Source organism: Anarhichas minor, unplaced genomic scaffold, assembly GCF_050575085.1.
Source record: "Anarhichas minor isolate MPS153535 unplaced genomic scaffold, ASM5057508v1 ptg000003l, whole genome shotgun sequence".
Lineage (NCBI taxonomy): Eukaryota > Metazoa > Chordata > Actinopteri > Perciformes > Anarhichadidae > Anarhichas > Anarhichas minor.
This window is the reverse complement of record NW_027466449.1, coordinates 12,204,549-12,230,841: the sequence shown is the minus strand read 5'-3', so window position 1 is coordinate 12,230,841 and position 26,293 is coordinate 12,204,549. Positions and strand designations below refer to the sequence as shown.

The 26,293-nt window shown below is 39.5% G+C and overlaps 1 protein-coding gene across 1 annotated transcript; it reads left to right on the top strand.

Annotated features, from left to right (window-relative positions):
* The first annotated feature begins 21,574 nt into the window (after nt 1–21,574).
* On the top strand, nt 21,575–25,906 carry pfdn4 (prefoldin subunit 4). Its single transcript, XM_076098254.1, has 4 exons — nt 21,575–21,652; nt 22,580–22,687; nt 23,346–23,486; nt 25,273–25,906. Exons 1-4 carry the CDS (start codon nt 21,623–21,625, stop codon nt 25,402–25,404), a joined length of 411 nt encoding a protein of 136 aa, XP_075954369.1. The 5' UTR covers nt 21,575–21,622; the 3' UTR covers nt 25,405–25,906.
* Nucleotides 25,907–26,293: the final 387 nt, after the last annotated feature.

Sequence of the window (26,293 nt, the reverse complement as noted above, 5' to 3'; positions counted from 1 at the left end):
GGATGAACTGCAGCAACATGGTGGTCAAGCAGATCTCTTGCAGTGTGTACAATCTTTATGTACTGTTAAATCCACACCTGTAACCGTTTTCCATTTCAATAAGACACCTAGCTCCACTCTGTCTGTGATCGCACACAGAAGGGATTGACCAGATTATACAGAAAAGCCTTCCCTTTAAACAATCTCAAGTCTGGCATACTGCGTGTAGGGACATGCATCTGTTACCGTCATCTGCACTGTTGTTTCTTCTGCGAAAAAAGGCTGAGTGAATTTCCTAATACCAGCATGAAGACATCAAGGAAGTGGTGGTGAGATGCATTGTGGGTACTATGATGTTTTTCATTTTAAGAGAATGGTAATAAGTGGTGATTTTATGTATAGTGATGAGCACATACCAGCAAGACTGTCACACATTCCTTTTAGTTTGAAACATCCACAGGGGAGAAGACTGACAACGGACCACATGTCTTACACTGTGCAGGCAATACCTCACTTTTTCTCCTTAAGTGCCATGGCAATTACTTTGATGCACAATTTAAAATGATCACAACGATTATAGAGGGTAATGCAAGAAGAGTGCGTCTCATTGATAATAAAGGAGCAGCGTGAGTTATGCCTTCAGGGGCCACGACTCATCACTTAATGGCGGCTGAATGGTGGGTCTCAGACATTACTATCTAAAACACATCCTTCCAAAGACTGCACACTGTGTTATCCATCATAGGAATTACATCATAAATGGTAATAGAATATTTGAGGGCCTCCTTTACCTGAAACATACAATTCCTTAGATCTTGTTTTACATCTTTTATCTCTAAGGTGTCTCATGGACTCTAAATGTAAATTAGTATTCCATAGTGACGCACAGCAGCCATCTCTCGGGCTGTCAAAGTTACAAATGACGGTCTGCTCTGCGGTCAGTTTTCTTTTTTCCGTCAGATAACTGTCACTCGTGACTCATGTGTCACGCCCTATTAGCTCACAAGTTTAGTGCTCTAAGTTGTGTGCATTAAAATTATTTGGACAGATTTCATATGTGATTTTTGCCAAACTTGCTGAGCCGGATATCTATGTAGATGTTGCAACAAACAGTTATTGTTGATTAGGTTTCTCTGTTGCAGTTCTCATGGATGAAGAACAAACGAATGGTGAACATATTTATTCATTTCGAGATAGCTGAAGTTACACACACATGCATACATACGTGTAGGCAAACAAAAGCATGATATTAATTGCACATAATGCCAAACACAAGTGATTGACGCTAAAAGACTTCCATTAAATTACATGACACAAAGAGCTGCAATCAAATGAAAAGCTAATCAACTGTTAATCAAAACGTACCACAAGGACACATTTGCACGACACCTTTTTTTCCACCTCAGATGCATTTTTTTAGACTTACAGTCAGTTCCCCTCACAACAATAAAGATAAATGACTGTTAACATATGTATGCATATGCTTTAGTCTACATAGCAAAGTTAAGGAAATCTGTAAGTGCAGTTTGTTATACTAATAAGCTCCTCTTATTAGCTCTTTTCAGAGCTGTTAATGTTAATATAATATAGCTTTAAGTGATTCAATGTTATTTTGTATGAAGCCCTGCGCTGCCACAGCTGCGTGATTTTTTTTTGGTGTGAACTGTGAAAATAGAACCTTTCTTCTTAAATGTTTTTGACAAACTAATTGCTAAAAGCAATGCATTTTACCGTCTATTGCATGTGTGTTAAGTCGCAAGAACAGAGAGTAGTCACATTAAATGTCTGTAGAAAAGGTTTCACACTCATATTGCTATACTTGTCAAGGCATTTACATGACCCCAAAAAAATATTTATATATGTATATATCTCAACGACCTCACCTTTGACCATTTCAAATCACCACTTGTTCAACTACCTGCTGTGTGTCTTTCTCACAACATGCTTTTGCCATTCCAGTCACTTTTTCTTGCACATTGTAACTTCTAAACAGAAAACAAAAAATGTAGTTAAAGCGAATCAGTAAGCGTTGAAAGGAAAATGAGACAGAGAGAGACATAACGATTGAGTGAGAGCAGGAAAGAGAGGGCGCGGCTGTACAGGGACCCTTCACTGTTGGTTTTGGTTTCATTTGGCCTTCTCAGCTGCTGGAGCAACAGTGGCTGGCTCTGTCTGGATCCCGGCATCTGTCGAGTTACGTTTCTGACCCTGAAATTTAAATAGGAAAAAAATGATCATTCCAATATCTACTGTACTAATCTTTTCTTTAAAGACCCATGTGATCCATGCCAAATCTGAACACAGACATAACCCATTAGCTATTTATCTGCATTTGATTTAAGTCTCCTGTAGAAGCATTGTTCTTGATGCTATAGTTGTGGGGGAACATTATTAACTTGAGGGCTTTGTTTTTGTTTTGCATTTTTATAGCGATTCACAAAAAAAAAAAAAAAAGGGCCAACACCTTCAGTTACTTAATGAGTTGCTGCTGCCATCTAGTGGAGATAAAGCTACAACATATTGCAATGCGCAGGGCCATTCGGGGTAAATCTGAATTAACAATCAGCAATGTCTAGGGAAAAGTGACGCTCTCCTTACCAGACTTTTAAAGAAGCTCTTCTTCTCCACTTTTTTGGGCGCATTGGCTGCATCTCCTGCAGCTTGGGCGGCCACTGAAGCCGGTTTGTTATCTGCAGCCGCCTCTGATGACTTGGCTGCTGCTTTGGGTTCCTCCTTGGCTTTGGCGGTCTCTGCGGCTGCAGCTGGGGCAGGGGTCGCCTTCTTGGGATCATCAGCCTGAAAGTGTCGCGGCGCATAATGAAAAACTGAATTATTCCAGTCCTAGAGCATGTGCTCCGCTCGTTATGATCAGATGTAACATTTTAAGTGACATTGAGATGTGCCCGCTGTTAGGATCCAGTGTGTCTTAGTGACTGCAACATTATGAGGGATGTTTAGAAGCACTGTTAAGATTTTTAAATATAATAACAAATGGAGAAAAATGCCTCTGCAAGAAAAAGTTGTTTTAGAGCAGTTTTAATACCAGATGTATTAATGAAATGACTCTGGTTAATAATGCATCTATTCTCCAGAGGTAATTTTACTGTATTTACCACTCCAGTTGTTCTCCTGAGGAGCCGAACTCCACTTGTGGAGGCTGCCTGGACTTTTGTGGTCATGTGGTCTAACAGTACCTCAAATTCACATGAATGTGTTACTTTATGTTTAGTAATCCTACCACAATTTATACTCAGAGATTTTAAAAACCCATGAATGCTTCCGTGAACAGGTCCTTACTTTAGGCTTGAAGAGAGAAAAGAGAGATAGCGTTTTCTTTAGTTCCTTAACAGGCGGTGGCGGTTCTGGCTTTGCTTCGGCCTCCAAAGTGTCAGCTTTTGAAGAATCCACCTTCTTCTATCAAAATGGCAGAGAAGAAAATACATATGAGGTATTTACGCATTTAAAGGCAGGACCAGGATTGAAGCTGACAGAGTAAGGGCAGCAGCTGCCACCTGTGAAGTGAAAGAAGAGGTAAAAGGGGAGGAAGAGTCCAGGCAGGATCAGAGCAGAAAAGGAGGCAGAAAAATCTGATATGAACCAGTCCCTGTAAGTGAAGAAGCCCGCAACATCATGCACAAAAGTAAATAAGGTTATTGTCTGGAAGGGAAAAAAAGACAAGAAAATAGGAAAGGGAATGTCTCCACTGAAGATTCCTCCTTTGAATGAATAGTTTGACACGTTGGGAAGAAAAGGTTATTTGCTGTCTTGCCAATTGATGAGAAGATTTATACCATTTTTAATCCCTTTTATACAGACATAAAGAATGGAAACAGCTGGAAACAACTTGCCTGGCTCTGTCCAAATGTAAGGAAATTGTACTGTTTAACAAGATAAACTATATTTTCTTTGTTAATCCAACAAAATGAAAGTGGAAAGTAAAAAGAATATATAACGTGTTAATTAGTGAGCTTTAAAGCTGCCAATAGGTGGATCTTGTTACCCTCGGACAGAGCCGTGCTGTTAGCCAGACTAGCTGTTTCAAGCCTTTATGCTAAGCTATAAGCTAACCGGCTGCTATGCCTCATACATAACAGACACAGATGAGAGTGTTCTTCTCATCTAACTCTCGGCAAGAAAGCATATAAGCGTACATCCCAAAATGTTGAACTTCCTTAATTTACCTCAGCTTCTACCACAGGCTGTGGTACCTCTTCCACCATCTGCAGGAAAGGAAAATGATTTGTCTTCCCATCAATTTAAATGCAGATACAAAAACTGGTGATGAAAATGGATAAAATCCTTTAAAAATAAATGAATCAAAACATGATAAAATAATGCCCGCAAATGCCAAATTGCATGTGTGTTGACTGAAAATAAATGAAAGATTATTTTTGGTTAACATAATATTTGGTACATCTGGTACAACATCATGTCAGAGGTGCATGCAGAGCAAAGCAAATTAAGATTTAATATTCCCGAGCCCTTTCTGCTGATATACCTGCTCTACTGGCTGTGCCACCTGCTCTGCTGTGTCATGGGGTTCAACATTATCTTCACTCTGAGCAGATAAAAAGGAATAAGAACATGCCAATTTTCTTTTTGCAATTTAGAACATGGTGATGTGATTTAATCAGAGGATTATTCCACTCCCTAAAAAAGACCAAACCCCAACATTAAGAACTCTCCTTTGATTTACCTTGACTTCTACAACACATGGCTCTGGCACTTCCGCTGGTGTCTCCTGCAGAGCAAAGCTATACTTTTTTATTCTGAAGAGATGCAAAATTAAGATGGACACATGAAAATGCTGTAATTTACTGTATCTGGTTTGTGTGTTGTGACTACAGCTGTAACTAATTATAAGATGATTCAAAAGAAGAATACCCTGAATACATCTGAGAAGATTGAGCATGCTCTCCAGTTTACCTGTACTTCTACAACTGGTTGTACCTCTACTTCTACTGCTGGCTGTGGTGGTGCATCCTTATCCTTGTTTGTCTGCATGACAGTGAGGGAATTCGTATTGTTAGTAAAAGCCAACAAAACAGAAAAGGAAACGTCTTAGTTATGAAAAGCCTCATATGTTAGCGTGACAACGAATGCTGACTAATATGAACTGGTTAACAGGCGGTGGCGGTTCTGGCTTTGCTTCGGCCTCCAAAGTGTCAGCTTTTGAAGAATCCACCTTCTTCTATCAAAACGGCGGAGAAGAAAATACATATGAGGTATTTACGCATTTAAAGGCAGGACCAGGATTGAAGCTGACAGAGTAAGGGCAGCAGCTGCCACCTGTGAAGTGAAAGAAGAGGTAAAAGGGGAGGAAGAGTCCAGGCAGGATCAGAGCAGAAAAGGAGGCAGAAAAATCTGATATGAACCAGTCCCTGTAAGTGAAGAAGCCCGCAACATCATGCACAAAAGTAAATAAGGTTATTGTCTGGAAGGGAAAAAAAGACAAGAAAATAGGAAAGGGAATGTCTCCACTGAAGATTCCTCCTTTGAATGAATAGTTTGACACGTTGGGAAAAAAAGGTTATTTGCTTTCTTGCCAATTGATGAGAAGATGTATACCATTTTTAATCCCTTTTATATACTGTATGATGCAGGAGATGGTTAGCTTAGCTTGACATAAAGAATGGAAACAGCTGGAAACAACTTGCCTGGCTCTGTCCAAAAGTAAGGAAATTGTACTGTTTAACAAGATAAACTATATTTTCTTTGTTAATCCAACAAAATGAAAGTGGAAAGTAAAAAGAATATATAACGTGTTAATTAGTGAGCTTTAAAGCTGCCAATAGGCGGATCTTGTTACCCTCGGACAGAGCCGTGCTGTTAGCCAGACTAGCTGTTTCAAGCCTTTATGCTAAGCTATAAGCTAACCGGCTGCTATGCCTCATACATAACAGACACAGATGAGAGTGTTCTTCTCATCTAACTCTCGGCAAGAAAGCATATAAGCGTACATCCCAAAATGTTGAACTTCCTTAATTTACCTCAGCTTCTACCACAGGCTGTGGTACCTCTTCCACCATCTGCAGGAAAGGAAAATGATTTGTCTTCCCATCAATTGAAATGCAGATACAAAAACTGGTGATGAAAATGGATAAAATCCTTTAAAAATAAATGAATCAAAACATGATAAAATAATGACTGCAAATGCCAAATTGCATGTGTGTTGACTGAAAATAAATGAAAGATTATTTTTGGTTAACATAATATTTGGTACATCTGGTACAACATCATGTCAGAGGTGCATGCAGAGCAAAGCAAATTAAGATTTAATATTCCCGAGCCCTTTCTGCTGATATACCTGCTCTACTGGCTGTGCCACCTGCTCTGCTGTGTCATGGGGTTCAACATTATCTTCACTCTGAGCAGATAAAAAGGAATAAGAACATGCCAATTTTCTTTTTGCAATTTAGAACATGGTGATGTGATTTAATCAGAGGATTATTCCACTCCCTAAAAAAGACCAAACCCCAACATTAAGAACTCTCCTTTGATTTACCTTGACTTCTACAACACATGGCTCTGGCACTTCCGCTGGTGTCTCCTGCAGAGCAAAGCTATACTTTTTTATTCTGAAGAGATGCAAAATTAAGATGGACACATGAAAATGCTGTAATTTACTGTATCTGGTTTGTGTGTTGTGACTACAGCTGTAACTAATTATAAGATGATTCAAAAGAAGAATACCCTGAATACATCTGAGAAGATTGAGCATGCTCTCCAGTTTACCTGTACTTCTACAACTGGTTGTACCTCTACTTCTACTGCTGGCTGTGGTGGTGCATCCTTGTCCTTGTTTGTCTGCATGACAGTGAGGGAATTCGTATTGTTAGTAAAAGCCAACAAAACAGAAAAGGAAATGTCTTAGTTATGAAAAGCTTCATATGTTAGCGTGACAACGAATGCTGACTAATATGAACTGGTTAAAGGAATAATTTCACATTTTGGGAAATGTTTATATTTCGTCGAAAGTTGGATGAGCAGGTCAATACCACTCTCGTGACTGTGAGCTTGTGTGTTGTGACTACAGCTGTAACTAATTATAAGATGATTCAAAAGAAGAATACCCTGAATACATCTGAGAAGATTGAGCATTCTCTCCAGTTTACCTGTACTTCTACAACTGGTTGTACCTCTACTTCTACTGCTGGCTGTGGTGGTGCATCCTTGGCCTTGTTTGTCTGCAGGACAGTGAGGGAATTCGTATTGTTAGTAAAAGCCAACAAAACAGAATAATGCGCATAATGAAAAACTGAATTATTCCAGTCCTAGAGCATGTGCTCCGCTCGTTATGATCAGATGTAACATTTTAAGTGACATTGAGATGTGCCCACTGTTAGGATCCAGTGTGTCTTAGTGACTGCAACATTATGAGGGATGTTTAGAAGCACTGTTAAGATTTTTAAATATAATAACAAATTGAGAAAAATGCCTCTGCAAGAAAAAGTTGTTTTAGAGCAGTTTTAATACCAGATGTATTAATGAAATGACTCTGGTTAATAATGCATCTATTCTCCAGAGGTCATTTTACCGTATTTACCACTCCAGTTGTTCTCCTGAGGAGCCGAACTCCACTTGTGGAGGCTGCCTGGACTTTTGTGGTCATGTGGTCTAACAGTACCTCAAATTCACATGAATGTGTTACTTTATGTTTAGTAATCCTACCACAATTTATACTCAGAGATTTTAAAAACCCATGAATGCTTCCGTGAACAGGTCCTTACTTTAGGCTTGAAGAGAGAAAAGAGAGATAGTGTTTTCATTAGTTCCTTAATAACAGGCGGTGGCGGTTCTGGCTTTGCTTCGGCCTCCAAAGTGTCAGCTTTTGAAGAATCCACCTTCTTCTATCAAAACGGCGGAGAAGAAAATACATATGAGGTATTTACGCATTTAAAGGCAGGACCAGGATTGAAGCTGACAGAGTAAGGGCAGCAGCTGCCACCTGTGAAGTGAAAGAAGAGGTAAAAGGGGAGGAAGAGTCCAGGCAGGATCAGAGCAGAAAAGGAGGCAGAAAAATCTGATATGAACCAGTCCCTGTAAGTGAAGAAGCCCGCAACATCATGCACAAAAGTAAATAAGGTTATTGTCTGGAAGGGAAAAAAAGACAAGAAAATAGGAAAGGGAATGTCTCCACTGAAGATTCCTCCTTTGAATGAATAGTTTGACACGTTGGGAAAAAAAGGTTATTTGCTTTCTTGCCAATTGATGAGAAGATGTATACCATTTTTAATCCCTTTTATATACTGTATGATGCAGGAGATGGTTAGCTTAGCTTGACATAAAGAATGGAAACAGCTGGAAACAACTTGCCTGGCTCTGTCCAAAAGTAAGGAAATTGTACTGTTTAACAAGATAAACTATATTTTCTTTGTTAATCCAACAAAATGAAAGTGGAAAGTAAAAAGAATATATAACGTGTTAATTAGTGAGCTTTAAAGCTGCCAATAGGCGGATCTTGTTACCCTCGGACAGAGCCGTGCTGTTAGCCAGACTAGCTGTTTCAAGCCTTTATGCTAAGCTATAAGCTAACCGGCTGCTATGCCTCATACATAACAGACACAGATGAGGGTGTTCTTCTCATCTAACTCTCGGCAAGAAAGCATATAAGTGTACATCCCAAAATGTTGAACTTCCTTAATTTACCTCAGCTTCTACCACAGGCTGTGGTACCTCTTCCACCATCTGCAGGAAAGGAAAATGATTTGTCTTCCCATCAATTTAAATGCAGATACAAAAACTGGTGATGAAAATGAATAAAATCCTTTAAAAATAAATGAATCAAAACATGATAAAATAATGACTGCAAATGCCAAATTGCATGTGTGTTGACTGAAAATAAATGAAAGATTATTTTTGGTTAACATAATATTTGGTACATCTGGTACAACATCATGTCAGAGGTGCATGCAGAGCAAAGCAAATTAAGATTTAATATTCCCGAGCCCTTTCTGCTGATATACCTGCTCTACTGGCTGTGCCACCTGCTCTGCTGTGTCATGGGGTTCAACATTATCTTCACTCTGAGCAGATAAAAAGGAATAAGAACATGCCAATTTTCTTTTTGCAATTTAGAACATGGTGATGTGATTTAATCAGAGGATTATTCCACTCCCTAAAAAAGACCAAACCCCAACATTAAGAACTCTCCTTTGATTTACCTTGACTTCTACAACACATGGCTCTGGCACTTCCGCTGGTGTCTCCTGCAGAGCAAAGCTATACTTTTTTATTCTGAAGAGATGCAAAATTAAGATGGACACATGAAAATGCTGTAATTTACTGTATCTGGTTTGTGTGTTGTGACTACAGCTGTAACTAATTATAAGATGATTCAAAAGAAGAATACCCTGAATACATCTGAGAAGATTGAGCATGCTCTCCAGTTTACCTGTACTTCTACAACTGGTTGTACCTCTACTTCTACTGCTGGCTGTGGTGGTGCATCCTTGTCCTTGTTTGTCTGCATGACAGTGAGGGAATTCGTATTGTTAGTAAAAGCCAACAAAACAGAAAAGGAAACGTCTTAGTTATGAAAAGCCTCATATGTTAGCGTGACAACGAATGCTGACTAATATGAACTGGTTAACAGGCGGTGGCGGTTCTGGCTTTGCTTCGGCCTCCAAAGTGTCAGCTTTTGAAGAATCCACCTTCTTCTATCAAAACGGCGGAGAAGAAAATACATATGAGGTATTTACGCATTTAAAGGCAGGACCAGGATTGAAGCTGACAGAGTAAGGGCAGCAGCTGCCACCTGTGAAGTGAAAGAAGAGGTAAAAGGGGAGGAAGAGTCCAGGCAGGATCAGAGCAGAAAAGGAGGCAGAAAAATCTGATATGAACCAGTCCCTGTAAGTGAAGAAGCCCGCAACATCATGCACAAAAGTAAATAAGGTTATTGTCTGGAAGGGAAAAAAAGACAAGAAAATAGGAAAGGGAATGTCTCCACTGAAGATTCCTCCTTTGAATGAATAGTTTGACACGTTGGGAAAAAAAGGTTATTTGCTTTCTTGCCAATTGATGAGAAGATGTATACCATTTTTAATCCCTTTTATATACTGTATGATGCAGGAGATGGTTAGCTTAGCTTGACATAAAGAATGGAAACAGCTGGAAACAACTTGCCTGGCTCTGTCCAAAAGTAAGGAAATTGTACTGTTTAACAAGATAAACTATATTTTCTTTGTTAATCCAACAAAATGAAAGTGGAAAGTAAAAAGAATATATAACGTGTTAATTAGTGAGCTTTAAAGCTGCCAATAGGCGGATCTTGTTACCCTCGGACAGAGCCGTGCTGTTAGCCAGACTAGCTGTTTCAAGCCTTTATGCTAAGCTATAAGCTAACCGGCTGCTATGCCTCATACATAACAGACACAGATGAGGGTGTTCTTCTCATCTAACTCTCGGCAAGAAAGCATATAAGTGTACATCCCAAAATGTTGAACTTCCTTAATTTACCTCAGCTTCTACCACAGGCTGTGGTACCTCTTCCACCATCTGCAGGAAAGGAAAATGATTTGTCTTCCCATCAATTTAAATGCAGATACAAAAACTGGTGATGAAAATGAATAAAATCCTTTAAAAATAAATGAATCAAAACATGATAAAATAATGACTGCAAATGCCAAATTGCATGTGTGTTGACTGAAAATAAATGAAAGATTATTTTTGGTTAACATAATATTTGGTACATCTGGTACAACATCATGTCAGAGGTGCATGCAGAGCAAAGCAAATTAAGATTTAATATTCCCGAGCCCTTTCTGCTGATATACCTGCTCTACTGGCTGTGCCACCTGCTCTGCTGTGTCATGGGGTTCAACATTATCTTCACTCTGAGCAGATAAAAAGGAATAAGAACATGCCAATTTTCTTTTTGCAATTTAGAACATGGTGATGTGATTTAATCAGAGGATTATTCCACTCCCTAAAAAAGACCAAACCCCAACATTAAGAACTCTCCTTTGATTTACCTTGACTTCTACAACACATGGCTCTGGCACTTCCGCTGGTGTCTCCTGCAGAGCAAAGCTATACTTTTTTATTCTGAAGAGATGCAAAATTAAGATGGACACATGAAAATGCTGTAATTTACTGTATCTGGTTTGTGTGTTGTGACTACAGCTGTAACTAATTATAAGATGATTCAAAAGAAGAATACCCTGAATACATCTGAGAAGATTGAGCATGCTCTCCAGTTTACCTGTACTTCTACAACTGGTTGTACCTCTACTTCTACTGCTTCCTTGTCCTTGTCTGTCTGCAGGACAGTGAGGGAATTCGTATTGTTAGTAAAAGCCAACAAAACAGAAAAGGAAACGTCTTAGTTATGAAAAGCCTCATATGTTAGCGTGACAACGAATGCTGACTAATATGAACTGGTTAAAGGAATAATTTCACATTTTGGGAAATGTTTATATTTCGTCGAAAGTTGGATGAGCAGGTCAATACCGCTCTCGTGACTGTGAGCTAAGTATCGAGCTAAAGCCAGGAGGTGATACGCTTAGCTTAGCATAAACACTGGAAGCAAAGGGAAACAGCTAGCCTGGCTAGTACACAAATAGCCGACACCTACCAGCGCCTGCGAAGTACCCTAATTACACTGTAACTTGTTTGTTTGATTTGCTCGAAAATTGAAGTTGAAAAATGACAAATTGTTTTGCCTGGCAACCTCAATGTGACAGACAGATGACTTAACAGCACAGACCACACAAACAATGTGTTTATAAGTGAGCTTTGTGCTGAGCTAAGCTAATTGTCTCTTGATTCTAGCTTACAGAAATGAGAGTGGTATTGATCCTCTCATCTAATGCTTGGCAAGTAAGCAAGATAAGTGCATTTCCCAAAATATCAAATCATTTTTAATTCAATGAATCACTAATGCAATTTAAATGTTGGGAATATGATGTATCATGGAAATATGGACTGTGGTAGAAACAGATAACGTGAGGCTTTTTTTTACAGCGAAACCTTTTGACCGAAGTCACGCTATTACTATTATTACATGTCTCGCTGCAGAGTACAACACAAACCTGATTCGTCTAGATTACACAATGGCAGCAGGTTCCAGTTTGGAAACAGCAAATTGTTCCGTTTCTGCCACCTCCAGACAAACCAGCTCTTGTTCAGTTAGTAACAGGATGAGCCATGGTCAGTTTGAGATTATAATAATGTGCCACTGTACCACTGCTGCAGACTTGGCCGGGGCATTGGCTCCACTTGCTGAAGCCTTGCCTTTGGATGCCTTGACACCTACCAGTACCTCAAATTCACATACAGTATATTTCACACTAAGTGGACCATGCACTTACTGAAAGTCTAAATGAATAACCACAACGATCTTGTCTTGCGAGCTCCAGTTTACTGTTCATTTACCTTTGAACGGAAGAATTTGCCGAGAGAACCTTTGGCTGATTTTCCTTTTGGGGACTCGGATTCCTTTGCAGCAGCTTTTGGTTCTTCTTTTGGTGAGGCTTTGGCAGCTGGTTCTGCCTTGATTTCCATTTTCGGTGGCTCTGGAGGAGGTGGCGGTGGGATAGACATTCCTTTGGATGCTGCGGGCGGCTCAGATACTTGTGCGACCTATTCAAGAGAGAGCGGGTGTTAAAGTAAAAGCTTTTGGAAAGGAAACTGTCCACACAGTCACCTTTAATGGCAAATGCATTTTACACAATGTCATTTTTAGGTGAGGTATGATAAGATAAATGCAAAGCAGTGATTCAATTCAGTTCAGCAACTAAGCATTCATCCAAGATAAACTATTAAAACATGAATTAGTATGTACAATGCAGCGTTAGAAAATAAAGCAGAGTTTCTGGAAGTAAACTGAATCCAACTATGTCCGGTAAACATATGCTTTCTAGGGAAATAAAAACTAATTAAAACACTTTATGGGCATTGTGCTCACAGTAGTGGTTGCCGCTGGTTGGTTCTCCTTCTGGGACTATTTGGCAACAGAAAAAAGGAAGCAGTTAGAGAAATAAACTTAAACCGAAGCAAAAAAAAAAGGTCTGCAGAAAAGCTTGTCTATATAATTTGGGGAACCTATTGTTTTTTTGGAATCAGAGATATCAGACAGAAATGTATGCCAGTTATGAAGCACAAACAGCATTCAACACACAATCAATATACTGTATAAAGAACTAGTCAAATAATTAGCCCCTAACATTACTGAGTTCACTGATTCGGCTTTGTTAACCACAATAATCATGATATTAAACTGGATATTGAAAGGAAATCAAAGAAAATGAAAACTATTCTGAAGAATCCCTCGGTGGTACAGTCGCGATGAATTAATAATTTAACATGGTTTATATGTGATGTAATGCTTCATAAACATCTGGTCACCTGGTCTTTAGTGGCATCAGCAGTATCTGTTTCCTTTTTGATTACTTTGACAGTCACCTGTGTAACAAGGAAAGAACCATTAACTGTCTTCAATCACTTTTAGTCCTGCCAGACATAAAAATAAGATGACAATGGCCACCTTCAAATGTTATTAAACCTTAATTTCACATAGCTGGCAAGCTGCAGTGTAAAACAGAGTCAGTGTGACTACTGTAGCTGATGTAACAAGAACAGAAAAATAATTATTTTGATAAAACAGAAGGCTTTCATGAATGCAGACATAGGCCTTTATGATAAGCTAACTGAGGGACACTGAGGTCCCTGACAGAGCACATACAGTACATGCGCTGTCATTGTGACAGCCATTGTGCTCCGGAGATGGCGTAGGCCTTCCCTCGCTCTATCTTCACAAATCTCAACTCCCAACTGCACAGGCCTCCCTTGTGAGCTCACACTATGGGTTGAACAATAGGCCACCACATTCCCGCATGTTCAGAGACTTGATTAGCATGGGGCTAGTGCAATGGTAACTCTTTAAAACGGCATGAATCCAAAAGACAGCACGATGAAGAGGAAATACAATAGCTGCTTGTTGTGGGCTTTTCCATCAGGCACTGTAATCATGACAGATCTTGCTATGGATACCTTTGCTGCCGTAAAAGTGGCTTTTTCATATACTTCAACAACAAGAGGACTTACCGTTTGAATTTAGACACAACATCTTCACTGTTTAATTTGTTATCACCTTCTTTATCAGACAAATTACCAAATGTCTGCAGTAAAAATCAAAACACTCATTAAGCAGCTGTTTGCCTTCAGTAATATTTGGCGATAACAAGGGTGGATTGTTTTTTTTTTCACTTTTGATTAAAGCAATTCTTCAATATATTTCATCCCAAGCAGTCTAATTTTACAAGAAATTAGAAATATTAAATGCATATAAACCACACTTAATTTCTCAAATCGTGTCACTTACTAGTGTTTTGAAGAAGTTCATAACTTCAGTCTTTTCTGGGATACTGTCCTCTTGGTTTTCCACAGATTGACTCTTCCCGTTGTCAGATTCAGGAGCTTTTTCTCCCTCTGGACCCAAGACTAGAGTCACACTCTCTGGCTCCGTCAATGATTCTGACTCTGGCTTTAGGTTAGCTGTCTCCTATACACCATCACAAAGAATTAGCCTTTGAGAATTACGTTAGTGCAGCGTCGCTGATAATGCAAGCAGTGAGTGTCTTAATCGCAGCATTGAGATGGGAGTACACAATTCCAACCATGCCTCTGCCTACTCGGGGCATTGTCAACAATCAGCCTTTTATTAATGTGTGTGTCCCACCCCTCACTCATTGATATTCAACAATGTGTGAGAGTTCTGCCCTGAGAAATGTCAGGAAACTCAAATACCTTGCTGTGTTTTGATGGTGGGTTATCTTTTAAAAACAACACTGACTCTGATTTTAATATCATTAGTAAATCTGTTCACTTCCACGTTCCTTCAGCGTCAACTGATTCAAATTTCATATTCCTTTCTTATACAAAGTTATTATTACCCTTATTTTTTAAAGCAGGTATTATTTGTTACTTAACACCGACCAAAATAATGCAAATAGATAATGAACAAAATCCTGAATGATTAATTAAGAGGTTTTCATTTTTGATTTTATTGGAAAATGTTTCGGCACATGTGTTGATGATATATAAAAAACAGAGGCCCTTTGCATTATGATAAAACACAAATCATTTTACAATCAAGTTACAATTACTACCACATATCATGAAACAAATGATATCCTGGAAGCAGACCAATCAATTTCAAAACAAAAGTTCAGACAATTCCTTCAACATTTCACTGCTGTTCTTGCTTTGGGGCTACATGAATAGTAACAGTAATACCGTACCCCAGTGAAGATAGAGTCGAACCACCAAGCCCATGTGTTGGTTCTTCAACAACTGATATACAAGCGGACTGCAACCTGACAGCTAAAGCTTCCATGTCTGTTCTTGTGACACTTTGTGAGTCCGGTGTTGAATCTGTTGAGTTCACACTTGATTCATTCTCTGCCTCCTCTTCAGTCTCTCCCTCTACGATGACCTCTGGTGCTACCTCCTCTGAAGCCACAAAGTTACATTCAGCTGTAACAACATCTTCTGTAACGATTTCTTCCACAATCTGTTTCATAACTTCATCGATAAGGCTCGAACTCTCCTCCACTGGCTCCTCAGCAACAACATGATTGGAATCAGTTGGCACTTCGGCTGGGGCGACATTCTCGTCTTTGAGTTCCTCTTGGACTGAAACGCAAGGCTCAGGCTCTTCTGTGGCGTCCATCGGTGGCACATCTGCAGGTTCCTCACCTACGTTTGTGGCATCGTCCTCAACACTTTCTGGCACTGCTTCAATTTCATTTGATAAAGCCCCTACAGCGTCTTCATTCGTCTCGTCAGCGACCGTCTCAACTTGCTCCTCTGGTTCTCCTTCTTCATATCGTTCTGGTCTCACATCAGCTTTCACATCTTCACCAACCTCCGCCTTCTCATCTGTAGTACAATCTTCAGGAATAGACTCAGGCTTGACTGCATCCTCAACAGAGCTTAAAGTATCTTCAGGAAGCTCTTCAATGAGTGCAACAGCATCATCAGCAGTGACCTCTTCATGGGCAGATTCCACCTTAACTAGAAGTAGTGTCACAAGAGGGACAGAACGTTCCTCTACAGGCACGTCTTGGTTTGCAGGTGTGGGATTAGGCTCCTCACAAACAACCTCAGAGATTTCCTCCATCAGCGTAGTTGCTGAGGAAGGAACGCCATTTGCTTCCTGGGCCTCAGGAGTGACGGCAGTAGACTGAGGTTCAGCTGTTTCAGTCAGCCCTACATCGACTGACATGTCTCCTGCTCCTTCACCATTGTCTTCAGTAATTACTTTATCTGCAACTGGCACTGACGTGTTCACGGCAGCAAAGCCAGTGGATTGAGGTACAGCTGCGAAAACCGCCTCAACACAATCTGCCACCACTTCACGAAGGCTGTAATAGACCTCCAATGGCAAGGTTTCTTCAATACAATTTTCCTCTGCAACTATTTCATCTTCAATAATGAGTTCTTTTTGGTTAGAATCTGGTTCTGCAGCAATGTCACGCCCAGTCATGCTCTCTTCTTCAGGATCATACTTTTTATTGTCAGTAGCTTCCACCCGTTCCGTTCTGAACCCTATATTCTCATACACAATAATCTTCATGACCACTTCCTCATTGATGATCACAGCTGCCTGGTTGTCAACGGGCTCCTCGTTTGCAGTTTCCTCAACAAGCTCCTCAGCAATGTCACAGGCCGACTTATTCAGAGGATCTTCTTTACTTGCTGCGGTCTCCATGTCGATTACTTCTTCAACCGGGCCCTCGGTATCGGTGGCTGTGTCATCATTATCCTCACCAGTTTGTGTTGAAATATCTGCTTCAATTATTCTGTCTGTTTGTGTTGATATTTCAGCTTTTCGACGTGGACATTCAAAGTTCTCTCGGTGCACAGCGATGGTCACGGTGGCAGCTCCCTCTCCACTTGAGGTTGACTCCTTTATCATGAAAATTAACATTTGTGTTTAAGTAAAATACAGTTGTTTTCTTTATTCCGGGACACAGACAACCATGTGCTTGATCACACTGAGACAGCAGAACAATTCTCTAAGTAAAGGAATTGTTTTGTGATTACAGAAATGATTTCTTTCTTTCAATTTGTTTATGTACGACTTAAAGTACTTGACTGGCTAAATCTATGTGAGGCATTTTGGCATGCAGATTGTTTTATAGATTCGAAAACATTAAACAAATAAGACTGGCATTATTCTATATTACCCTTAGTATGAACAAAACCAACAATGCAGTCCCTTTACTCAATAAGGGCTAATTGTCCTGCCGTCCTATCTATAACACTTTTTGGCTCAAAAATATACAGTTTAATTTTTAGGAAAGGGCTAAATAATTTTCTAAAAGTGCTGGGCACTGTTGCTTTTTAGGAAATGCTACTCAAACAGGAGTAAATACTGGATTTGTTGAGGACTTTTTCAGTCGTGGATAAACACACATTTGTCAGTAGGACAATGTATGTAGGAGTGAGTCAAAATAAACTACACTAATCCATAATAAAGGAACATGTCACGCAGTGCAACAGTGTCACCATTTTTGTTTTTGATCATTTTGAACAACATTGCAGCCCTGTGGCACTGAGGAATAAGATATATCAGGTTTTGGCAAAACTTGTTTTTCTGTCTTTTCATGAAATTAGTTGACAATGAGAAGAATATAGAATTTCACCTTTAAAAAAACAAACACAAACAAAGTGCACTCACTGTCTGTGGATCGCTGGCAGGAAGACAAACATCCGTTTGGTCTACATTATTTTCCTTGACCTCTTCCTTCAATAAGATGGTTTCAAGGATTTGAGAAACAACTGCAGCATCTGATTCGACAATCACAAAATCATTTGATTCAGTGGCAAGGTTTAAAGAGAAGGGCTTGCTATTTTGCTGGACTGTGGTCTCACCGTTAACTGCAAAAAAAGAAAAAAAAGAATCCATTATAAGAAAATGTGAAATAAATGGTTGGCCCACGGCACCAAATTTCAAAATATAAGATTTGATTCCAATGTTTGGAACCTGCAATAACCAAACTAGCACAAGAAAACAGTGTTGTTGTTTTTCATTTACAGATCAAAATATATTATAGTTCTTTAAATTGTCAAAATGTTACGAACTGGGACTAAATTTGGATTTCTGTAATGTGAAGTCCATGTTGCAATAATTCGTCTTATCTAATAATTACTCATGTGTGTACATCTGCTTTACCAAAGAAAGTCACAGCTGTCACTACATATTACATTTTCAATGTTAAGCTCTTTGCATACAACATTAACCTCATGCACGATATCTCCGCGTACAATGCTCCATGAAGTAAACATGGGCTAAGTGACATTATAATTATCTCCAGCGTCAACATTAGCTCTTTGACAAACTCAGGTCCCTATGGGAATCCTACAGCATGATTGGTACCGCAAAGACACACAACCACACCATGACAGGACAAATAGTGGCTCCTAATGTCTGAGACTACGCCTATAGTTTACATTGGAAGCCAAAGACAAGACAGAGGCCAGCTGTGAGTCACTGTGTTGACAGGGCCTTATAAAAGTCCAAAGGACTAATCCAACACGCACATGAAAAGGTCTGCTGATACAATGAAACAGATAACAGAATAAAGATTAGCAAAAAACAAATCTTCTCTCATCTTTGGATTCTCCTAGAGCAGGGGTCTTCAACGTTTTTCAGGCCAAGGACCCCCAAACTGATAGAGAGATGGAGCAGGGACCCCCGACTATATATATTGTATACAATTGTGTTTTATATTAAATGGCCTAGTACCGTGTATACCTCTTTATTGTGCATTCAATACTAAGCTATTCAAATAATACACAGGTTCATATATTCATGTTTTTATTTTAAACATGTGCAAGGTACAGTGAGCAGGGAGGCCGTGCCACTGCCTTTTATAAACAGCTGATACCAATGCCAATATCAACATTGTAATAATACTCATGCACTCACCAGTAATCTCCATCCCAGTAGATGAGATGTTTGCAGAGATGCCCTTCGCATTTTCAAGCATCTCAGGAATTGTCCCAATCTATAAAAGATAGTAAAGAAACATGGGCCTGTGTTAGCTCCACAGCTCATAAGTATCTACAGAGGGTTCAAATTCAACAGAAATAGTGGTTTTGACTGTAAATGAACCTCTGACCAATCCAGCATTTTTAAAAACTTGCGGGTTCACACCTTCGGTTCAAGAGGCAACTAGCATCAATTGTTCCATGTGAATCTCACCACTGATTTAGAGGCAGCAAAGTTATTTATACTACAGGTATAGCCTTACAGCTTTGTTTTAGTAGAATATTACCTTGTTCAGCAGCTCAGTGTTCTTGGAGTGCTCGTTTCCCATGTTTTTGCCAGTAGAGACCTACAGACACAGGCTTTTTAACACTGACTCAACTGAAACAAAAAGGGAAACAAACAGAAATGTAGTTTTCTTATGTTGCATAAACTAACAAAAATACACGGGAAATAATGACCAATGTCTTTCTGAGTGATTAAATAATTTGTACATCTGTTCACACAGTAGTTTGGCATCTTCTTAACATCAGTATCATTAATTTATCTTACCTTGTTACACCTCTGTAAATCAAGCAAGTGATATCCTCCTTCAGGAAAATAAATATGGAAAGTCTGTCACTGTGGCAAAGAGATGTTCTTCCTGCTCCTATTCAACTGTGTATATAAGCGGTTGGTAACCGCCTATATACACAGTTGGTGTGCTTTGAAAATGGGTGGGACTGTTTTAAGTAATCAATTGATTTCCTCCAGTGAAAAGCCTCCAGTGAAAAGCCCATGTTGGTGCTTTTTAATAAGCTTATGTTAATCTCACTGTGAATTCTCTGCACCCCAACATGATAACAATGTAGTTACACTCTAATCAATCACACTATGGTAACGCGGCACATTTTTGTTGTCAAATGAGAAGTAACAGGATGTGTATTAAGGATATTGGCCTGGCACATTTCCACACTGTCAAAACAAAAATAAATATGTTTGCTCTTACAACCCTGTTGTGAAGGGAAAACTTTAAGCATGACGTCATTTAGGTCATTATGAGCAGTATCTTTTTCTTTATCTAAGTATAAAGTATTTCTTTCATATTATTTGAGAAAAGGCTTTTTGATTGGAACTATCTGCTTCATTATCACAGTTAATCAAGAAACACAAAGAGCTCTGTAATGAAATCATCTGTCTTTAAAGACGTTCACATGGTCCTATTTAAATGTCTGAGGGCCTTTCAATATATCGATACAAACGGGCCTGTCTGAGACGACTTCAGGGATTAAAGACAAACTGAATTTAGTCCATCAACTGATTACTTCCTTCTTTTATTATTCTCATCATTTGGTTTGTTTACTACTTTTGAGAATAAATGTGCTGTGATCATGTTGACAAAAGCCTCGTTATGCAAATCAACTAAACGTGTCTGAGCATGTTTTGCCACACACAACTGCAAAATAAAAATCTTAAAAAGAACTTCAAATGTGCAGTTGCCTATTTATTGAATTTATTATGACACGGCTTGGAATCCATGAACACAATGTCTCAATTGTAGCCTATGGCGTGCACATTGAGGTGGGAGTTGGATTCCCCTGTTCGGATTGTGCACTTTTGACTTCATTCAAGGCCCGCAGCTGAGAGACCTCAAGCAAACTCTTCATGATGTACCAACGCATGGCAGCCTACTAGTTTCAGTAGTCATGTTTCAGTGGCACTACACTACAAGAAGCTGCCTCATTAGAACTATAAAGATGTAGTCAAAACAATAGATTTCTCATGATACTGCCCGGTTGCAACATCATTTATCTATCTATGATGTGGTACACTTCCCATAGCATCTGCAGCTAGTTGAAATTGGAATAAATATAGTCTTACTGTGCTATAGCTTTGCAGGTGTATTCAGTAAATATTTGAACTTGGGTGCAGTACTGTTTGCTGTAGAGATATTACAAAGCAGCAGTTCCGGTTGATAAAATAACTTGTTTGATATATTGTAACCACATTTATTGGAGATGATTAATGATATTTATAAATCAAACAATTCTGCTCGTGTGGTGAAATTGATAAACGTGTCTTGTGTTATGAGGCTAGATGTAAATGAAGGGCCATGTTTGATGCCACAATATTGTAACGGACTGAAGACATATAATGTTAACCTGTTATGTTAGGTGTTATGGTGTTTACAGAAAGTGTTCTAAGATGTTATATAAGATTGGTTCTTGCATTTACGGAGGTCAGTGAAGGCCTCATGCCTGGTGGGATGTTGTGTTTTGTGCTGGTAACGAAGAGAGTTAGTCTATGACCGGGAGCAGATGGTTAAAGATGTTACAGAACGTTAACAGTGTTGACTGTTTGTTGGCGTAGGCTACGGCCCACAGTAGCCTATGTACTGTCCGCAAATAAAGGACCACAAGAAAATAACGTCTCGTAGCTTTCCTGACTAAGGGTCGCTATACTAGCCTACATTTTAACTTTGTAATCATAAAAGCACATATGCGATCGAGGGGAAACCAATATATGCTGTTAAATGGTGAAAAACAAGTAGAAACTGACTAAATTAAACACTTTACCGCCATCTTCACTGTCATGCCGCCCCGCTAGGTGGCGGTATAGCCACATTGTTCGGTTTAGTGACACTGTCTTTGTGCAATCGAGGAAGCCATGATGGCAGCTACCATGAAGGGACCTGTAGTAAGTATTAAATAAACATAAATTGGATTTAGTCTTCGAGACACTCTGTTGCTGTCTCTTTTGAGGACTCATATGAAACAGTAGAGGTGTTTGTTGGGAAGAAAGCCACAATGGCTGCTGCCAGATATGTATTTAAAAACCGTCACACCCTCGTGTAGCTCATGTCAACGGTTGTAGTTAGCAGCCGTTAAGTGTTAGCTTGCTAGCTAACGCACCAGCTAGATATGCCATGTGTTTATGCAACCAAGAGCCCTGACAATTCACCAGCATTAAGATAATGGTGATAAGCAGCTCACCGCCGGCAGTGATATTTGGTAACGGTGACTGGCCACCAATCAAGATGTCGTCCACAGCTAGCTAGCATGCTAACCGTTGCATTCATATTAATGCTAGCGAACCAACAGGGTTTGCCGTGTTGGTTTGACCGGTGTACGTTACCAGTGGGAGAAGTACTTTTAAATAACGTTAAAAGTAGCAATACCACAGTGTAGATGTAAGTTATTCTAAAAATCCTGCGTTCAAAGTTTTTAAATGAATTACGTTTTGTACGAGGATCAAAATATACTTGAGTCTCAAAAGTAAAGGTACTCATTATGCAGAGAGGCCCACTTAACAATAATGTAACATTAAATTATATACTGACTTTAAATTATTGATGCGTTTATATGTACATCAATTAAATGTTGCTGCTGTTCACGGTCGGACTAATTTTAACTATTGTATACACAGCTAGCAATAATTTATTTGGTGTTCTCGTATACATAATGTAGTGGCATAGAATTATCAAGTAGCAGAAAAGGGTATTACTCAAGTGAAGTACATTTACTTCAGAATTCTTATTTACTAGTTATTTAGTAAATGTACTGAGTAACTTTCCAACACAGACTCTTGCCACAGCTTTAACTTTTCTATCCTTTTTGTTTGCAGGCCGTTGAAGACGTGAATGTCACATTCGCAGACCAACAGAAGATCAATAAATTTGCCCGGAACACAAGTCGGATGACGGAGCTGAAAAATGAAATAGAAGCAAAGAAAGTAAGCACAGAGTGTGTTGTGAACATCACATTCTCAGGGTTCACCATGTGGTCATGCATGTTTACAAAAATCATATTTCAAAATGAGTTGGACCATCATGGGGTTTAGGAATACTAGAGTTGTGTTCAGACCCGATACTGTGAGTCTGAACTGACATAAGAAACGTCCCGAACGCAGCAAAATAAATAAAGTACAGGCAGAGGGCAGGGTGGTCTCTGCAGATACACACACTGCCACCACTCCTAGTGGGTCATAAGTGATGAGTGAGAGGGATTATTTTTATGTGAGTCTAAACATTGTTTTTAAGGAAAACGCTGCATAATCTCCCTTTTTAAAGGAGCTGTTCAATGAACTTAATGGCCGCGTTGGAGGCTGTAGTTTCTGGTTCTGTTCATTTTAATGTGGTTTACTGAGCAGTATTCCTAATAACTAGTCTACCCTCACGCCTACCTTGTCTACACCTCTTAAGTTGAACAAAGTACAGTCTTTAAAAACAGCCGTGAAGTTGAATCAACACTAATTCCACTGAAACTTAATTTGTTTGGATACGTTACAGTTAAGTGTGGTCTAAAAAGGTAGTGCAGCTGCTAAATTACTGATACTAATTTGTTAACGGCCCCAATTGCGACCGTAACGGTCTGCTGATGTCTCCCTTCAGAAATCGCTTCAGAACTTGCAGGATGCCAGCGATGACCTCATGATGTTAGACGACGACGCCCTATTGATCCCATATCAAATCGGCGATGTCTTTGTCAGTCACACCCAGGAAGAAACGCAAGAGCTGCTGGAGGCTGCAAAGGTAAGTTCTGTAACGTCAGACTTGTAATCATCAGTAAAATACTTTCATTAAGTCAAAGTCAGCAAGTTAAAGGACTATCGGGAGAATTCTTACAATGAGGATTGATATAAAAAGTAACTTGATGAGTAATTTGCCTCTAGTCTGACCGTAACTACAACAACTCTAAAATTAGTTAACGCATATATATTTTTTACATTTCTCTCTTTAAACATGTTAACTTTCATCTTACTTACAAGCAAATATCTGATCACAAACTGTTTTCTGTCCCATCCTGGCCAGTGAACGTTGTGTATGTATGACTTATGATTCCTTCATCATGATCATTTTTTATGTAATTGCTTTGACGCAAATGTACATCATGACCCATTCCATCGAAAGACAATGAAGCATTGCTCTGTGGCAAGTATTCTAGCAGCCTTATATTTAAACTAATATATACAATCTGTACTCCTGTACTGACTTACACTGAATAATAAACACTAAAATTAACACTTCTGAAACCAGAAAATGAGTTTGTTCAGATGAGTCGGTTACAAAAATGTGATAAAAATAAAAGTTCTCACATACTTCATGCGCACGTTCACGCACAATATTCAATCTATTTTTGTTGTGCTTTCCTGCCTCTGCTGTTGCAGAGCGCTGTCACAATGGCCCGAAATAAAATAGTTACGGTGCGCACAAAACCTATTTAAGCTCTCACTCTGCACGCGGTTTGACAAATGTGGCTGAAGTGTTACCCATGATAACTTTTAGTGCCTCGTCAGACACCTGCTCAATGCCTGTTCATTTCTGCTTACTTACTGTTGAGCTGCTGTGAATCACAAATACACAAAGATCACTCTGTAAATCTGTCGCACTACCTTGTTAAATGTGACAGTGTGTTATCCCTGATGCAGTGTGAAAACAGGTGTTTGGTCATACGCTCCCACAGGAAACAACGCCACTATTTTGTTGCGTGTAAACCTTTGACACAATCTCCCAACATGGAATATAATTTTTGACAAGCGGTTCAAAGCAGTGCTTGATATTGTCCTTGAGAGCAGAGCGTGGCTTCATCACAGCCAGCTGTACAAAGGGAAGGCCTTGACCTTTTACGTTAGACCTTGTCCATCCCTCTGTCACGTCCAGGATCTCCATGTTCTGTCCTTGTATCTTGCTGCTGCTTCATCACATGACCAAAGCAGACCGTGCCGGCCTGTATTCATCGACTTTGAGCATTTCGCTACACACATTCGATGCCAAATGTGTTGAGAACTGCTCACTTTTCGACCCGTTATGAGGGTCGTATTTCCTCACCACGCGCGTTGGAGCTTTTGCCGGCGCAGGAACGTCTCCAACATCAGAAAACAATTCATTTTTTTTCCACTGTATCTGAGGGAACGTTTGCTATGTGACAGTTAAACACCTGATGATATGTCATGGTGGTGTTTTAATTTGGATGTTTTATTTAACGACCACCGTGGCCAGAGGCAATAGGTTTTCCGGTGGTCACTCCGTCCTCCCGGTCCATTCTTGTGATATCTCAGAAACACCACGAGCAGATTCCAGTTTATTTATGTTGCCCACTGGTTCACAATAGCTGATTTAGTTCACATTTATGCACATAATCATTTTTGCGTTGTTTCTTTCCCCATCACGTTTCCTCCTGTCTTCAGAATGTGTTTTTATTGAGTCGTCCAATAATTTATTTAAACCGATTTTTAATGGAAATGTCCATTGTTGCTCGCCTCGTGTGGGGAAGTTGCAGCGGTTTGTCGTGTAATTGGAGTTTCTGTTCTGTAATCAGGAAACCCTGGAGCAGGAGGTCAAAGGCCTCGAGGAACGAGTGTCGGCGATACTGCAAGTATTGGGTGATCTGAAGATCCAGCTCTATGCCAAGTTCGGTAACAACATTAACCTGGAGGCCGACGAAAGCTGAGCTGTGAAATGGACTTTGACAGCTGCCCCAGCACAGACTTTTTTCATGCAGCTCTCGTATCAGATCCACAAAACGTCAAGTAGGACTCGACATGAACGGCTTCCACTCGTAGCGCCTGGCTTTTGTTTTGCACCCATGTTGTATGATTCTTTGTTTTAGCTCAAACTAATTCACGAGGACAACAAAGGGAAAGATTTGTAGATTAAATAAATGCACATCATTTCTACCGTACTGTATTCGGTCCCTTAATTAACGTTCATGTTTTCTTTTACTTTCTGGATCAAACTAAAGTAAAAAAATAAATGAGAAACTAAACAGCTGTTCAGTATTTTAGCTTGTTTCATTTGTGAACTCACTCTCTGTTTGACTCTCCTAAAGGAAGAAATACATTGTCTCTGCACTGAGGGCTGATATCCTTTAACGTTTTCCCTCTGTTGACCTTCAGCCCCGTCGTGGTTGTTGCCACATCAAATCAAGTTGATTAAATGAGTACCTGCTGTTACTGATCTACATGGTTGTTGTCTTTTGCAAACTGCATAACATGAGAAGCTGAAATATTCTGAGCCAATGAATCCTCAATCAGAAATGGAGTGACAAATACATCATCCAGCATTGTTTTAGAGGCTTGAGGTTCCTCTTAATCTGTGGCTGTGTGTGTTTAGACCTCATTCAGCACAAACTGTGTCTGTGAAATGAAGGAGTTAAAGCCGAGCCATGAAATCCACCAAACTGTCTGAAATACGGAGACCGAATTGAAGATATTGTCATTAGGAAAGGTGAAATAAATATGAAAAATAGACTTTTTCTCTTCAATTCAAACTGATAACTAAGCATGTGTTGAAACCTGGTCAGACGGGAGACCTTTAATCTATATATTACTCCAATGATG

What these genes read in the sequence shown, in the direction of transcription:
- pfdn4 (XM_076098254.1), top strand. Translation starts at nt 21,623, where the DNA reads ATGATGGCAGCTACCATGAAGGGACCTGTA. An exon ending in CTACCATGAAGGGACCTGTA is followed by an intron (nt 21,653 to 22,579) that starts GTAAGTATTAAA and finishes TTTTGTTTGCAG; the next exon opens with GCCGTTGAAGACGTGAATGT. An exon ending in AGCTGCTGGAGGCTGCAAAG is followed by an intron (nt 23,487 to 25,272) that starts GTAAGTTCTGTA and finishes TTCTGTAATCAG; the next exon opens with GAAACCCTGGAGCAGGAGGT.